Source organism: Osmia bicornis, chromosome 8 (genome assembly GCF_907164935.1).
Source record: "Osmia bicornis bicornis chromosome 8, iOsmBic2.1, whole genome shotgun sequence".
NCBI lineage: Eukaryota > Metazoa > Arthropoda > Insecta > Hymenoptera > Megachilidae > Osmia > Osmia bicornis.
The window spans coordinates 5,310,560-5,326,703 of NC_060223.1; the positions used below are offsets into that span (position 1 = coordinate 5,310,560).

Sequence of the window (16,144 nt, forward strand, 5' to 3'; positions counted from 1 at the left end):
CATTAGTGACTGGTACCACAGATTACACATGACTGAATAATTAAAAGAAAACAATTGAAAATTATTATTTTAAATAATATTGCCATTGTACAATTAAGGTAAAATAGGATATGGAAGGATTGAACTTTGATATTTGGAAATTAATTATTTCTGTTCTAATTAGAGCTTCAATACGACAACAAATGCCAATTTGTACTATGGCAGTCGTTTTAATTGAAATATTATAGTTCTTCTTTCATTATTAATTTCTAGGAAATGTAATTATCTAATTTAAATTTGAAAATTAACTATTTCTATTTTTAATAATTAGACATTCAATACAATTAACGTGATAATTAAAATATCATAGTACTTCCTTCAATGTTAATTTCTAGGAAATGTAGTTATCTACTTTAAATTTTGAAATTAATTATTCCTATTAATAATTAGAGCTTGTTAGTCAAAGTGTTAATTGAAATATTATAATTTCTAAAAATGTAATTATCTAATTTAAATTTGAATATAATATATAATATAAATATATAAATATAATAATGATATAATCGAATAATTGTTAAATATTTAAATATCAGACAATGCTATTATGTTAATTACATAAACTCGTTTGAAATGTCTGAGCAACCGGGAAACAATTATTCTCAGTCAGTGGTACAATCATGTCTGATCATTTAACCAGTCCCGAACGAGGCAATACAGTGAATTAGATCACTAAGCAGAATTATATTCGCCAATCGCTCCACTCGGTTCGCTCGAGACCCCTGTCCCATTCGATTAGTGTAAAGCCCACTATTAACCTGTTGAGTCTGGCCTATCGTAAATGACCCGTGTTAGGTGCTCGCTCGTCCTGCTTTGCAGTGATTACGTTCCTAAACAAAGAAGTGATATTAGAGCGTCATTCAATTACCGTGTCCCCGTTAAGCTCCTCGATACAATCAAAATTCCACACAAAAAAAAAAAAAAATATATAAGAAAATAAGAAAATATAGAAAAAATTATAAATAAAATTTTTAAGCTTTCACGATCCAGTTTGTATTTTTAATAATATTTTGAGGCTCTCGTGGTTTAATTAAAGATTTTATACCTGGATTCTATTTCTAACGAACAACATTATTTTTCATTAATTTCTCATTTACATGATCTCTGATTATAGTAACACTGTTTTAAACCTCGTTGAAAGGAATTATTCTTATTGCATCGTGTTATAGGAAGCCTTCCTCGGCTACGACAATGTAATAAAATCGTAATGCATGCAATAAACGCGTACAGAGTCCCGCCAGCTAGAACTAACGATCTAAATTGAATATGTAGGGTAAACTTCGAGTAAACGTTCAGGCAATTACCTCGGTTAACTGCACGGACTCGCACCGACCGTGCCTTCAACAGCCTCGTGCATCGTTTTTCCCGGCTTCAAAACGTTATCTCTTATCCTTTGTTTCTTGATAACAAACGATACGAATGATTCATCGGGAGTGTTGCAAAATGACACGGTAATGAATACACGTGCCAGGATCAATGGCATGGGGAATGATACACGTGTGAGAGAGAAAATCGATTATGCAAATAGTGTAATATACGATCTTCCACGTGTCGATAGAAAGTTTTCAAATTTCTTGCGTTTTAATATGAATTTTTTCTTCGTGTTTCTGGAAAAGAGCGTTCGGGACGGTGGAAATTAGGAAGCTTGGAAAATATGAAATCTGGAAATTAGAAAACTTGGAACTTAGATTGATTATAAATTAGAAAACTTGGAAATTAGCAAGCTTAGAAATTCAAATGATTGGAAAATAGAAAGCTTGAAAATTAGAAAATTCAGAAATTAAATGGTTTAAAACTTAAAAGCTTATTAACTGGAAAACTTGGAAATTAAGAAGCTTGGAAATTAAAAAGATTGGAAAATAGAAAGCTTGAAAATGGGAAAATTTAGAAATTAAATGGCTTGAAAATTAAAAGTTTAGTAACTGGAAAACTTAGTAGTTAGAAAGCTTGGAAAATAGAAAACTTGGAAATTAGAAAGCTAGGAAAATGGAAAGCTTGGGGAACAGAAAACTTGGAAATTAGAAAGCTTGAAAAATAGAAAACTTGGAAATTAAAAACCTTGGAAAAATAGAGAATTTAGAAAATACAACTCTTGGAAATTAGAAGGCTTAGAAAAATAGAAAACTTGGGAAAATGAAAAATTTAGAAAATACAACTCTTGGAAATTAGAAAGCTTAGAAAAATAGAAAATTTGGAAGATAGACAACCTGGAAATTAAAAAATTTGGGAAAATAGAGAACATGGAACTTAAAAGGTTTGAAAATTAGAAACCTTGGAAACTGAAAAACTTAAAAGTTTAACTATTAGAAAACTTAGAAATTACAATATACCTAATGGATGTTCCAAAAGCATCCAACAATACATGTACTTGAAGTGTAGAAGGTTCATGGAAACGTTCATAGAACAATTATCACCAACGAACAGTACACATATAACACTAAAAAAAGAAACGAGTTACGATTCCCGTACTTGGTCATAATCGTAGCCTGAAAACTCGAGTGGAAACTAGGCCGAGCATCTTGAAGTTTGTACATCAGCGAACAATATTTTTCTCCATCTCGAATCAAGGGAAAATGCAGCGAGCGCATCGGACAGCGTTTACACGATAAAACGAGTCAATTGTTATTTCCTCGATCGTCATATCGGTTTCAGGTCGTACACGAGTCGACCTTAGACCTCACTGCTTCTATGGCTACCTCTGTCGGACGTCTTCGTTGGAAATATCGAACGAAGTTGATCTCTCGCGTTGAAAATGTGGTACATTGAACGATAAAACGGCAGCTAAACACAATAAGAAGCTCTGAATATTATTAAATATCTCTCCTATTGAATGAAACATATAATACGTTTGTTTTCTTTCCCCTTTTTTTCTAATCTTCTGAACAATGATTCGAAGAGTAACATTGATTTTTCATAGTTTCGAACTATCCAAGGTCTGGATTATTGTTAACGAACCTTGTACTTGTTTACAATTCCCCCGATCGTCGTGCCGACCCATTTTCCGACGATATTTTTCACATCCTCTGGATCAAGGCCGAGGCGCAAAAAGAAGAAATAGGAAAACTTCGTTCAAGGGAAATACACACGTTTTAATTAACTACCGTGTGAAATTAAAATTTGTGCAGCATATTTACACCACTTTCTACTTTCTATCAGAGATATATTATTGCAAGGTGTGATACGTTAAAATAGAGGGAATTATTAGATAAGTCGATAGATAAATAGGGTTGAAATTTCAGGGGCAGTAGAATTATTATTAAACATTCAAATTTGCAAAATATAATTAAAATACAATGCAAATTAATGTAATATTGATACTATTTAAAATTTTCTTTTAGCACTATTTATTTCAAATATGTGTCATTTTCTATTACAAACTGTCTTACTTAACGTTGCTAAATACTACGTACAATATTTGTAAAAATTTCTTTTCCCCTCAACTATTCGATTACGTGAAATGTTTCGATGACTCCCTCAGTCAACGTGTCAACGAAACGGGTCGTTCCGCGTGCAATCAACGAGAGCCTACCACGTGCACGAGTACGAAAATCGCCGGAAACCACGTGTCGTTACGTGTCGTCGAAATCAGTGAAACGAACAGGCCGTTGATGCACGTGTCGTCGGGCGGTCAGTAGTACGAGTCGATCGTCGGTCGGACCGAAATTCGAAATACGCGTTCGCGGATGCGACGAGAACGGTGCGGGCACTGGTAACGAAGAACACGGGGACATAATCGGGAGGATCCTCTCGTAGCGGATCGTCGCTGAATGTAACACAAATCTCTCCTCGGATACCGTGGAGACGCGTGCGGTTATCGCCCCCCGCGAGTCTGCAGACCCAATTTCAAAGTGCAATCAACAACGTTACACGTGATCCCCTGGCAAATCGGACCTAGATTCGGCCAGCTGCACGACCGCGTTTCTCCTCGTCGTTCGGGATTATCCGAAGAAAAATTTGGCCGCTGCAAAACATACGATACCGCGTAATGATCGACAGTCTACGATACCAGACAGTTCGAACTTAACCCCGTTTGCACACCACCTAGGGGGCAGTCAATCGTTTCTTTCGTGCGAAGTCTAATATGATTATGCAATATCTTGGATCGATGTTTCAGGGACTTGGAAGATGCGTACGCGTTTCCTACGGAAGTTTTCTTAATTTGCTTTTTAATAGGATTGTTGTTTGTGAGGTTTTTCCTTTTGCAGAAACAACCGCAAATAATGATTCTGCAATGTGGCAATATTTATGTTATCCACATCATCGGAAATGGGACTTTAATCCTCCTGTATGGAATTTTGTGTAAAGCATAGGCAGAGGATTGTTATTTGTGAGTTTGTATGGAGTGTATGTTAACATTTGGACGACGGACCAGGGAGAGACTCCCGAGATAGCGGATCGCTGTTTCAAGGACTTAGAAGATACGGGCAAAATAAAAATTAATATTAATAGCACAATCAACGGTTATGATTAAATAAGATGCCAAGAATCAAATAGTTAGTTTTTCGAACTCCCTGGACTAAAGGCGTCAGTAACCTAATATGTATACATAAAGTGTTGAAAAGTAGATAAGGGCTAATGAGAACCGGCCCGCCTGGCATAAGGATTTTTTACCTCTGCCAGTCAGTCGTAGTAGAAAAGCTAAAGGGAGAACATTACAAAGAATTCAAAATACGTGTTTCTTTTATTACTATAAATACCTTAATTCCAATAAACCAATAGAAGTTTTCTTAATTTGCTTTTTAATAGGATCGTTATTTGTGAGTTTGTATGGAGTGTACGTTAACATTTGGACGACGGACCAGGGAGAGATTCCCGAGACAGCGGACCCTGGAGAGAGCCATCCTTCTAATTTAATTTTAGTGTTCGATGGTCAATATGAAATTGAATGAGCTTCTATAACAAAATTCTATTTGAACCGAGCGTTTTCCGGGAATTGAAAACCGAGAGACTCTTGGCACAAGTGATCATTACCTACAGCAGATGAAATCTAGTAACAAAGATCCTGTTGCATCCGTCAAAATACCAAGAACCGTTGCTTTTGACATTTGATTCCGCGTGTCGGTGATAAAACACTGTTGCGACTAAAAATACAACCGAGAGTCGGTCGTTGAAGTCGTACGAGACGGGTTTCTTGGCCTTGCAATTACGCGGTCACTGGCAGGGAGGAGCGTCGAAAAATCGCGGCAACACGAGCCTCTCCCTCGAAATCCTCGGCTTGCATCCGTTCAGATAACGCTTGCGGATCCGCCGCGACGCGACGCGATTAATCGCGCGAGACGGAATCGTTGGCGTCGTCAGAGACGCGGGTCAATCGCATCTCGACACTCTTACCCGACGTCTCGTTTGCTTCTGATGCACGCCACGTTGAATAACCATTGATTATTTATAAGAGAGGTCGACGATACGAACGATCGTCTCCTGGCATTCCATGGATCTATTTTTCTGCTTCTTTCATTTTTCAGGTCCCAATCCAAATAATTCATTACAGAAACGTGTATTTAAATGGCACTAAGGTACAAATAAATGGCACTTATGGCACTTATGGTCAAGCTTTGAGTTTGATCAAAATTCCTATACAAAGGCTTTATTAATATTTTTAATATAAAATGGTTGAAAAGGCAAAAATCATAGATAGATGATATGGTACCATCTATCTATAATTTTTGCCTCTTCAGCCACTTCATATTAAAAATATTAACGAAGCCTTTGTGTAGGAATTTTGATCAAACTCTAAGTTTGACCATAAGTGCCATTTATTCGTACCTCAGTGTCGATGCTTTATAAAATTACAGTTTATTTTCATTTTTATCATTTGAAGCCAACCAAGTGTAATTTGTCAAAGCGTTGAAAGGGTACCGGTGGCCCACACGGAGGGGGGTGTTAGTGGGTAGTATACCACCCCGAATTTTTAGCCAGGGTGGTATAAGCCCCCTTAGCCGAATAGGCAATAGGCGACAACCCACGTGTACCTAAAAGTATTTCCCCTAAAAAAAAAAAAAGAATAATTTGTCAACCCCCGGTGAAACTGGACAGGGAAACAGAAGCAAGTCAATTACCCCGCGATCTTGTTCGTTCGAGATAACCGACGAAAAAGATGTCCGCGACAATGAATCAGAAATTACGCAAACGTCCACTACCATGCGTGCCGAAGCGCACACGTACGCGTGCACACAATTCTTGCCGGAATATTGAATTGCCATTGAAGCAGTACACGTGTCGCGGTGTCTCGTCCTTGGCTCGCGCAAAAATCCTGGGAATTTTCTTGCAAATCGTCGTCACGTGCCGCAGAATTTAACTAGAGGTTAAATCGTCACCGATAACGATGTGAATGAACAGATCGTTCGTAAGTCTTGTTGTTTTTCTTGTTTAAGATAATGAAGATTCTACATCGTAACCGGCCACGTGTATGAAAAAGTATACACGAGGGTTTTGTGAATGATGATTATACATTTTTCGATTGCTTCCGGGGTTGCGAAGAAATCACGTCATTTTGACGCGTGTTTCTTGGTACTATCTTTTTTAGAATGTATCTTGTTCCATTTTTGTTACACGCGATCTGCTTTTTGATATGGAACACGTGTGTTACAATTGGGTGACACCTTTGGTAATCAGCGTTTTGGAGATGACACGTGCTTCGTTTATTTTTCTTAGCTGTTCTGGGTGGATTTAGGTGACAATGGTTTAATTTTGTGGTTTTATAGCTAAGATTTTTAATTGAAATTGGCAATTTCAGATAATTGAAATATTCTGGGATAGAAATTAGAATTTTTCTAGAAATTAGGAAATCTAATGATAGATTGAAAATTGCTATTAGAATATTCTACTGAATTCTAATAAAAGGTTCTATTTGCCAAGAAATTTTTGTTTTATAAAAGATTGTGCAGATATGAAAGATACGATTTTTCTTACAGCTAGGATTTTTAATTGAAATTGGCAATTTCAGATAATTGAAATATTCTGGGATAGAAATTAGAATTCTTCTAGAAATTAGAAAATCTAATGATATTAGATTGAAAATTGCTATTAGAATATTCTATTGAATTCTAAAGAAAGATTCTAATTCTGAAGAAATTTCTGTTTTATAAAAAATTGTGTAATTATGAAAGATATGACTTTTCTTATATTTAGGATTTTTAATTGAAATTGGCAATTTCAGATAATTGAAATATTCTGGGATAGAAATTAGAATTTTTCTAGAAATTAGAACATCTAATGATAGATTGAAAATTGCTATTAGAATATTCTATTGAATTCTAAAGAAAGATTCTAATTCTGAAGAAATTTCTGTTTTATAAAAAATTGTGTAATTATGAAAGATATGACTCTTCTTATATCTAGGATTTTTAATTGAAATTGACAATTTCAGATAATTGTAATATTCTGAAATAGAACTTATATCTTTAGCTCAGATAATAATAAAATTAAATAACAGTAGATTAAAAATTGCTATTAAAATATTCTACTGAATTCTAACAAAAGGTTCCAGTCGTAAAGAAAATTCTGTAATTATGAAAACTTTAAAAAACTATGCAAAATAAAACTGAAATTTCTAAAATAAAAAAGCTGTTAAATCCACAATATTTAAAACTGACAATGCTCATTTTCAATAAACAATATTATAAGAAAATTTTGTATTGAAACTTCTGGAACAGCGTCTATAAATTCTCTACGCAAATTGTACCTCTAATTGATCCAATCTTTTAATTCTAAGGAGAAGCTTATAAGAGGAATCCAAAAATTGGATCAATTACTTATCAAGGTCGAAATCCTCTTCCTTCTGATTGATCTTAATTGTCTAAACAATCGATGATTAGTTTTGCAATCTCCGAATGAAAATTCCTGAAAGGCATTTGAAATTGACACTTTTATCGAGTCTCGTTTTCCCTCTGGACTGCAACGATTCTGCACAATAATTCGCCGATAATAATGTAGATCGGTTGGAGAAAATCGTACATAGCGAAGCCGATTTATTTCCAACGACCATTATCTATCCTTCTCTGCAATTAAACGTTCGCCTCGCGCATCGAAGGAAATAAAAATAGAAAAAGCAATACCGATTTCCACTGGCAGACACAACGAACCTGTAAACCGACACGATCTATCGACTCCATGAACCAGCGACACGAGTATCGTACTTGATGCATGAAAAAATTAGCTATCATCGGGGATCAGGATTCAATGAATCAGATTTTTCCACCGTCAAGTCATCGCCTTTCGACCCAACGAACCGATCGACGGAAGAGAGTCACCGTTATCAGCAGCCCCCAACGAGTTCTATTCATAGAGAAACGATAATCAGGAATCGGCAACGAATCGTCGGCGAAGGAAAACGAGGGTAGGAGGTCGAAAATACTCGGAATTATCGAGAGGAAATATAGTCGGAACGAATCCGACGCGATCGGACGATCTATGCCGCACGGGTACGTCTGATCACACGGTATACCGATCGTACTACACTCATCGTTACCGAAAAACACGATTATTTACGATCGAGATCACACTATTCGTCGACGACCACAAAAACGCTGTGAAAATGAGACGAATGAAACGATCTCCTGGATCCCCGTGCGGGATCTGTTCGGGTTCTTCTGTACCGAAGAAACGGGGAAAGAGATGCCGCGATCTCGCTTCATCGACCCCTTCTCTCGATCTACTGTGGAGCTGACCGCACGGATGTTCGCTTACCGCCAACATCCAACGGCGATCTCTCCCTCCTCGCGTTGGACGGAGCCGAACAGCGGACCACCTACTCCTCCGTCAGCCTCCGATCTCATCGGTTCCCCTCTTTCATCTTCTTCCTCTTATCGTGCCTCTCCTCCTAATCCGTGAAATCTGGAACAAGAACCGCGTGGCGAGGCAAGCCGGTACCAGTGGCACCGAGCAACTCGGTACCAACGGAGGTCTCTTCTTAAACGAGTCCCGCGCGCTCTCCGTGGACATAAGTCTTCCACGTCGTTCCGATCGCCATCGCGACGATCAGACTGGCGCAGAAAGTTTCCTATTCACCTGGACCAACGATCAGACAGGTCGGGGCCAATTAACGATCGCGGTGAAAGGGTCCGAGGTTAATACGCGGTGTTCGCCAGTGTCATCACCGAGAACGGGACACGTCCAATCGACCGGTGGTACCGATCCCGGGTCGAATAGTGAGAAAATCGAAGACACGTGGCAGTCGTGACGGAGAATGCATCAGCTCGCGGACCGACGGTGATCGATTCAGGGAAACGAGAGAATATCATTCAGTTCGGTTGAAGGCTAGCAAGAAAGTAGAGGAGATTCGTCCGGTGTCGATCTATAGTATTTCTACTCGGTTCGTACGTTCCAACGTCGAAGAATGCCAAGAAACGGCGCGATGACGTCCAGAAGGAGCAGAGCGAGGACGATAGTCCTGCTGGGTCTGGTGCTGCTCACCCTGCTCGACACTGTCGGCGGTATACCTTACAAGAGGTCCTTGTTGAGGCTGTGCTCAAAGAGTCTGAGCGACGCCTTGTTCCTGGCATGCAACGGTCGCGGATACAACGAGCCCTTCTCCTACAGTGGGGAGGACGATCCCCAGGACTCCGTGGGTCCAGGACTCGCGGAGGAGTGCTGTTACCACCAGTGCTCGTACTCGCAGCTGGAACAGTACTGCAAGCCGAAAAAGTCCAGTACCGCGGACGTCGAGTGAGTGGATGTTAGTTTCTCGATTTTATTCTTTTGCTAACCCTTCTATCACCATCCTTTACCTACGATCAACCCTTTCGCCTGTGGCCTGGCTCGTACTGCTTCTGGCGCCATCCTGCGCGTTCATTGTTGATCAATCCTGTTAGTGGTTCAGTTTACTCGATAACAGCAGTGATCTGAGTGGTGCAGTCGGTGGTAGGTCTGAGAGGATCGTGGAGAAGTGCTCGTGAGTCTAGTCTTCTAATTATTTTATTTCTCTTTTGAATTTAGAATATTTATTTAATTATTTTATTCATTTAGAATATTAATTTATACATTTTATTGAGGTATGTTTCATCCCTTATCTATTCAATTTTCTACATTATTTTTAATTAAAAAATTAGTCGGTAGTTCTAGTGTTAAATATGTTATAATGGCGAACGATCCCCCATGGTAGTCGGACGATTAACTTCATCGAAACGAAGTTCCTGATAGTGGATTTTGCGTTTTTTTCGGTAGCTCCGATTAACGATTATGGCTGCTTACCTCTGACACCGTTAACCTTTCCAATAATACTCGATTCTTCGAGCTGTTCTTCGGTATCTCTCGTCGATGAAGAGAGAAAAAAGAAGAAGAAGGATTTATTAGCTTCGCGGAATCGAGCGGATTTAACTGTTAGATTGAACCGCTCATTATCTAAACGATCCATTATGCAAAAGATCTGCGAAACAATGTTCACCTTTAACGCGGGTTTTTTCCAACCATTTCGAATCCAATTACCAGCGCAGATTAATTCGCCGTTGCACGATACCGCGGCGCTCGTTACCCTTCTATCGATGTTGTTCAATTATTTATTCACGCGATTCCTCGCGGATCCGCTTCGAACGTAGCCGATTCGTACGAGAATCTGTGCGGAACGCACGTGCCACTTCGGCGATAAGATTAATTTTTTAATTTTAACGCACGATACCGACACTGACCATTAACAATTAGGTCCAATTCTTAACCCTTCCGAGGCAATCACGAGAAGCGTTCTTATTTAAACTCTTCGAATATTTTAACGACCCTGAATTGCATTTTCATGCAATTTGCATATAATATAAGATACATTCGATTTGCATATCACCTTGTTAAGGCTTATCAATCCTCATCTAATCAAGGTGAGTCCAATGGACTCGGACACAGTGGTCCGACGTTTGATCAGATATTTCGCTCAATCATCCGGAAATGCATCGATCCTTTTATTGTTTACATCGACCGTTCGAAAGCATCGAATCGGCAAAAGCACCTATTTACTCGATCGGAATTCTTCGAAACGGTTAATCGTCCAGCTTGTTGTTATTCTTTCATTTTTTTTTCTTCTTCTTCTCTCACGATAGAAGGGAGTCATCGAAGCGAGTGGACTTTTACCTCGGTCGATAGTAGGTGGCTCGGGGCGTGTTATTAGCCCGGTCGATCCCGGTCTTCGTCGACGAACGGAGCGGAGCCGATGGTAGATAGAAAAGCGGAACGAAAGAGCATCGGGAGAGATCGTTTCGTATTTTTTTATCAACCGCCTGACGATAATCTCTGTCGCTTTTCCTAAAGTTCACGGTTGCGCGGAGTGGCCTCAGCAGGAAGGTTAGTCCGAAGTACTAGGACGACTCCCGGCTAATCTCTGCCACTGTTTTTTCATTCTTGTTTCTCCCCGCTCGCGACCGATCTCGCGTGTTTTCGACCCGGGCCGAACGTGGACATCGATACCGATTTCGCCTGCCCCTTGTTTACGCGCCGCGATACGAGATACACGTGAATATTCTGAGATCGGTTGGGAACAGGTCTGTTTCCATCGTTTCTTCTTTTTTAAATACGAAACGGTTTGTTGACATCGTTTCTCTTGCAAATTTTAGGTCCATTCAATGTCTCCTCATAATCGAAACTTAGAAATATTCTAGGGAGTTAAATTTCAATTTTAAATCTATGTTTGCTTCTTCCAAGAGTACTTTCGTTAGAAAAATAGAGAAATGTATCTCAAATAGGAAATTGTTTGAAAGTTCAATAGAAATTAGAGAAATCAGAGGAAATATTGAATTCTGCGAATACAATTTCAGTAGAAACTGATACCACGTGTCAGACACGATCGGTTATCTACAGTTTATTCTACTTCTCCGTTTTTCTCAATGAATCTTATCTTTCTAAATCGTTATTTTAATAGAGAGAAGCTAAATTAATGAATTATTTAAAAGTATCGCAGTCTATTGAATGACACTTTGTTTTACTACGTTCAGTTTATATCGATTTATAAACATTCTTACCCGAAAATTTCTGCGATATTTAGTGCAAACTATTTTTATAATCGTTTTTTCCTTTTTTCTTTTCGACACGTCGCTATCGTTCAAACTTCAGACACGGTGCGTGACCTTAAATAGAAGTGTAGGTCTCGTTATCGGATGGAAAAAAAGAAGTTTATTCTATCTGAAATATAAAAACAAGAACTCCAAAGATAGAAATAAAAGATTGAAAGAAATCTCGAAAAATTTCATTACTATAAACATAATCGTAAAATAATACACGCGATACACTTATTCTTACATAAAGTTATTATCTTTACTGATTAGAGAACAAAAAAATTCTCCGTTACATCACATGTAACTTATTTATCCGCCGAGTTATGCTAATAATGACACTTAAACCTTATCTCAACAAATCACCACGTTGTGTATAATCCGTACATATTTTAATTACATTTCTCTTGTACTCAGGACGAAAGGGTTATAAATAGAGAATCACCTCCTTAAATACCTTCAATATTTTTTTTTTTTTCTTTCAAACACGTCGATCGATATTTATGTGGTTTTTTTTTTGATCTGATTTCAGAAAGAACTCGATCTGGATCGAGAATTTCCCGTATCCGTCCACGAGGCCGGGAACGTCGTCGTCGGAGGAGAGATCAAAATCGGATATCGACAATGTAGTCGACCATATCAAATGTAGGATCCATGGGTCAAAAGGGGCACAGAAGAAGGGGACTAATATGGACCGTGACGACGACGCCGCCTGCTGCGATGGGAGAAGCTCGCAGAAGAGGCATCGCGGCGGTCATTTCGGCTGCAGGCATCGACGACAGAGGCGTCGTCGTCTTGGCAAGGTGTTTATCCGTTCATTTTCTTTTAATAACCACCTACCAACCAAGTGCTATGATTTTATAACATTTTTTCATCAAATATTTGATCGTTGAAAGGGTCAGAGATAATTTTAACCATTGAGTCTGGGTCGATCGTGACCCAAACATATTACCCTAAAATTAAATGTATAATTTTTAAACAAAAGAGTTTCTTAAAGGGACAGTGTAAAATTTAGAAAATAAAAGTGATATATGATGTGGAGAAATAAATTAGAACTGCGGCTCTCTCCATGGTCCGCCGTCTCGGGACTCCCTCCCTGGTCCGCCGTCCAAGGGTTAAATAACGCATCGTTTATCTTACGCATATTTCGAATAAGTCTGAATCTAATTAATAACTATATAAACATAATTCAAGTCACGATACATTTTTATCGTGTTTCCTTACTGATTAATTTTCTTGCAACGAAAGCAAGTTGCTATTATTAATTATTAATAACCGCAGAAAAATATCTTGCCGACTCTGTTCGATCGTTTATAAAGCGTTATATTTAACTATAATAATCTCATAAATTTCCTTCTTCTCTTTTAACAGAAATCCTTTTTTTCTCCTTTTCAGGCATTGGAAAGGATGCTGGCATCGAACTCGCCGAAATCGAACAAAAGTTCGCCGTTCCCCTAAGAACAAGAGAGAAGAAATCCAAGGAAGTGATAGAACTGAAGAAAGAGAAACGACGATGTGCCTGGTATCACGGTGCAAAAATTCTCCCTCCTCTTTTCTCGCTGAAGCGATCAAATATCAAAATTCAACGACTAAACACAAAAAAGAGAGAGAACGAGAGAAGAAAGGATAGAAAACCGAGGAAGAGAACCGTGAAGAAAGGGCGAAAAGGACGGTGGTGTACGCGAGCGTGCAATCAGTAAGATGTCTAGTCCCATTAAACAGTGATAGATAATTAAAGGAAAAAGAAAAAAAAAAAAAAAACAATTTTGATCATTATATTCTACGGAGTCAAAGAGAGACGAGTCAAAAAATTTTCGTCGTTCGATCGTCCCACTTGAAATCCACGGGACAATATTCAAGATCGAAGGTGATTCGGATCATCATGGATCATCTCGACGAAACAACAAGGAAAATGAAGGAAAAATTCTCGATGCAAAAAGAAATCGAGATTTGTTTTTCAAATCGGTTGCGAGTCGAATCGATTAATCGCGACTGGGTGACGACAATGATTTAAGTTAGTCGCGCGATCTCCTAGAGAAAGACTTAAATACCAGTGCTGTATAATATATATGTACGTATGTATATTGTTTTTATTTTTGTTCGTTTTTATTTGAAATTTTTCTTTTTTGTTTCTCTTTTTTTTTCGTAATTTAGCTCAATTCTCGATGACCACCTTTTTCTCGGTTGCCGGTGACTCTCGAGCTCCCTTGTCGAACAATGATCTCACTAGTATTAAAGTTAAGGATTTGTTATTATTATTATTATTGTATTTTGTTTTGTTTGTTTTTTTTTTGTCTTTTTAAATTAGTGCTAAATGAACTAGTCACTAAGGAGAACGATCCGAAGCATCCGGCAACCGCGTGATCGGAAAAGGAAGTCGGAATTGTACGATGCGTTTGATTCTCGAACAAAAGGAGCTGGGTCAATTATAACCCACGGTGATTCAATTCGAATTGAACCTTGAAATTTTTAAAATAACAATTTTTCTGTGTAGGTAAAATATGTATTACCTAAAGTGATGATAGAAATTTGGAGAAAAATTGATAATTGAATCCAAATTCACTGTTAGAAAAATAATATCTAAAAGAATAGAATGGAATTAAAGAAAGGAAAATTGCTCGGCGACCCATTGTTCGAGGATTAAGGGTTGAAAGTGTCGAAGGGAAATAAGAAAACGGGTCAGACTCGACCTAATCTATTTTCACCTTTTTCGATCGAACATCTAACAAACTATTGATCGTCTGTCTTTGAAACGATTCATCGGTGGTTCTCTGACACGTTGACGGATATTTTGTATGCCTTCGATCGATCAAGCATACGAAAGTATAATTTTTTAAGTTAATTTTTTAACTTACTATCTCGTACTATTGATGTAGAATGGAGGATGTTCAGAATCTGAATTCTGAATACAATTTTTATATAGTTAGTGTAATTTCAACGTGTTAATATTTTAACCCCTTGCACTCGATATTTGTAATTATTATTTATTTTTTATTATAGTAAATTGTTCGATTTTCATTTCACCCCATTCGATGGTGTTTTAATTTGAATTCTTGATCGCGTTATATAACTTTTAATTAAGGCAACGAAATAGGAGATGATTCGAGTACAAAGGGTTAAGTCCCACCGAAAAAAAAGCGAGGATCTCTGTTTGACAGAACGATATTGTATCAGTGCTGTCCCATGGGGTCCTGACGAAGTTAGACACAAAGAAATCGATGTATTTCGAACGAATATTCATTAGTTACATTTTTATTGAATGTAATGTGATATCTGCCAGCGTTTCTGGCGTATTAGTGAGATTAAACTTCGAAGCTTAGCTTGGACAGCACTGTTTTTCCAAGTGAAAAAAAAGCAAAGTAAAAGAATATTATAATTTTAGACAATTTAACGCGTTTCATACCATATGAATAATATTCAAACGATTAGTATAATTGCGACAATTTTTTTACGAATCCAAGATTCGATTATTTAGAACATTTTCATATAGCATGAAACGTGTTAAACAAATTTGTATAGTTAAAATAATTTGATATATGGGACAAGGCAACATTGAATGATTTTAAATAATACATTATTCGATTGTAAAAATAATAATAAATAGACTCCATTCAATAGTGTCTTGTGTCGTATCGCAAATTTAAAAAATAATTTTCTATTTAAGAACAATGTCACCGAAAGTTCCATTTTTAAATTATTATATCAATCATTCGTCAATAAAACTGTTATCTAAAACAGCAAAAATATCTCCTTAATATATCCTTCGATTAAATAAAAGGCATAGTAAAGTCTCCGGTAGATCGTAAAAATTTTTACAATTTTCAAACGATTTCCTTCGGATTGCAACACGTGGCGAGTTATGATTTCATTTCTCTCGAGGATCTTTTTTATTTATAGAATTTTTTTTTATTTTTGACAATTCCCAAACATTGCCATCAGAAGTTAATTTGATAATGAAAAATTTTCCTATTTAAAAGATTCACTTTTCAAAGAATAGACGAACTAGGCGAATTGCAGCGCGGTTTAAAATGCACTATTGAGTGCATTTCGGTGCATCTGCCGACAGATTGAATCGTTAGGCGGTCACGTTGGTGGCAACGTGTCGAACGCGATGCTCGTGCACCACGTTTCGTCTATTCTAG

The 16,144-nt window shown here is 37.6% G+C and overlaps 2 protein-coding genes across 3 annotated transcripts in view; one reads left to right on the forward strand and one right to left on the reverse strand.

The window, feature by feature from the left end:
• Nucleotides 1-16,144, reverse strand: part of LOC114879872 (ras-related and estrogen-regulated growth inhibitor) — an 83,479-nt gene that overhangs the window by 13,570 nt on the left and 53,765 nt on the right. The gene's annotated exons all lie outside the window — the stretch shown is intronic.
• Nucleotides 8,848-13,763, forward strand: LOC114879882. The gene is made up of 3 exons (XM_029195242.2): nt 8,848-9,699; nt 12,535-12,805; nt 13,398-13,763. Exons 1-3 carry the CDS (start codon nt 9,371-9,373, stop codon nt 13,458-13,460), a joined length of 663 nt encoding a protein of 220 aa, XP_029051075.2. The 5' UTR covers nt 8,848-9,370; the 3' UTR covers nt 13,461-13,763.

What these genes read in the sequence shown, in the direction of transcription:
- LOC114879882 (XM_029195242.2), top strand. Translation starts at nt 9,371, where the DNA reads ATGCCAAGAAACGGCGCGATGACGTCCAGAAGGAGCAGAGCGAGGACG. An exon ending in TCCAGTACCGCGGACGTCGA is followed by an intron (nt 9,700 to 12,534) that starts GTGAGTGGATGT and finishes ATCTGATTTCAG; the next exon opens with AAAGAACTCGATCTGGATCG. An exon ending in GGCGTCGTCGTCTTGGCAAG is followed by an intron (nt 12,806 to 13,397) that starts GTGTTTATCCGT and finishes TCTCCTTTTCAG; the next exon opens with GCATTGGAAAGGATGCTGGC.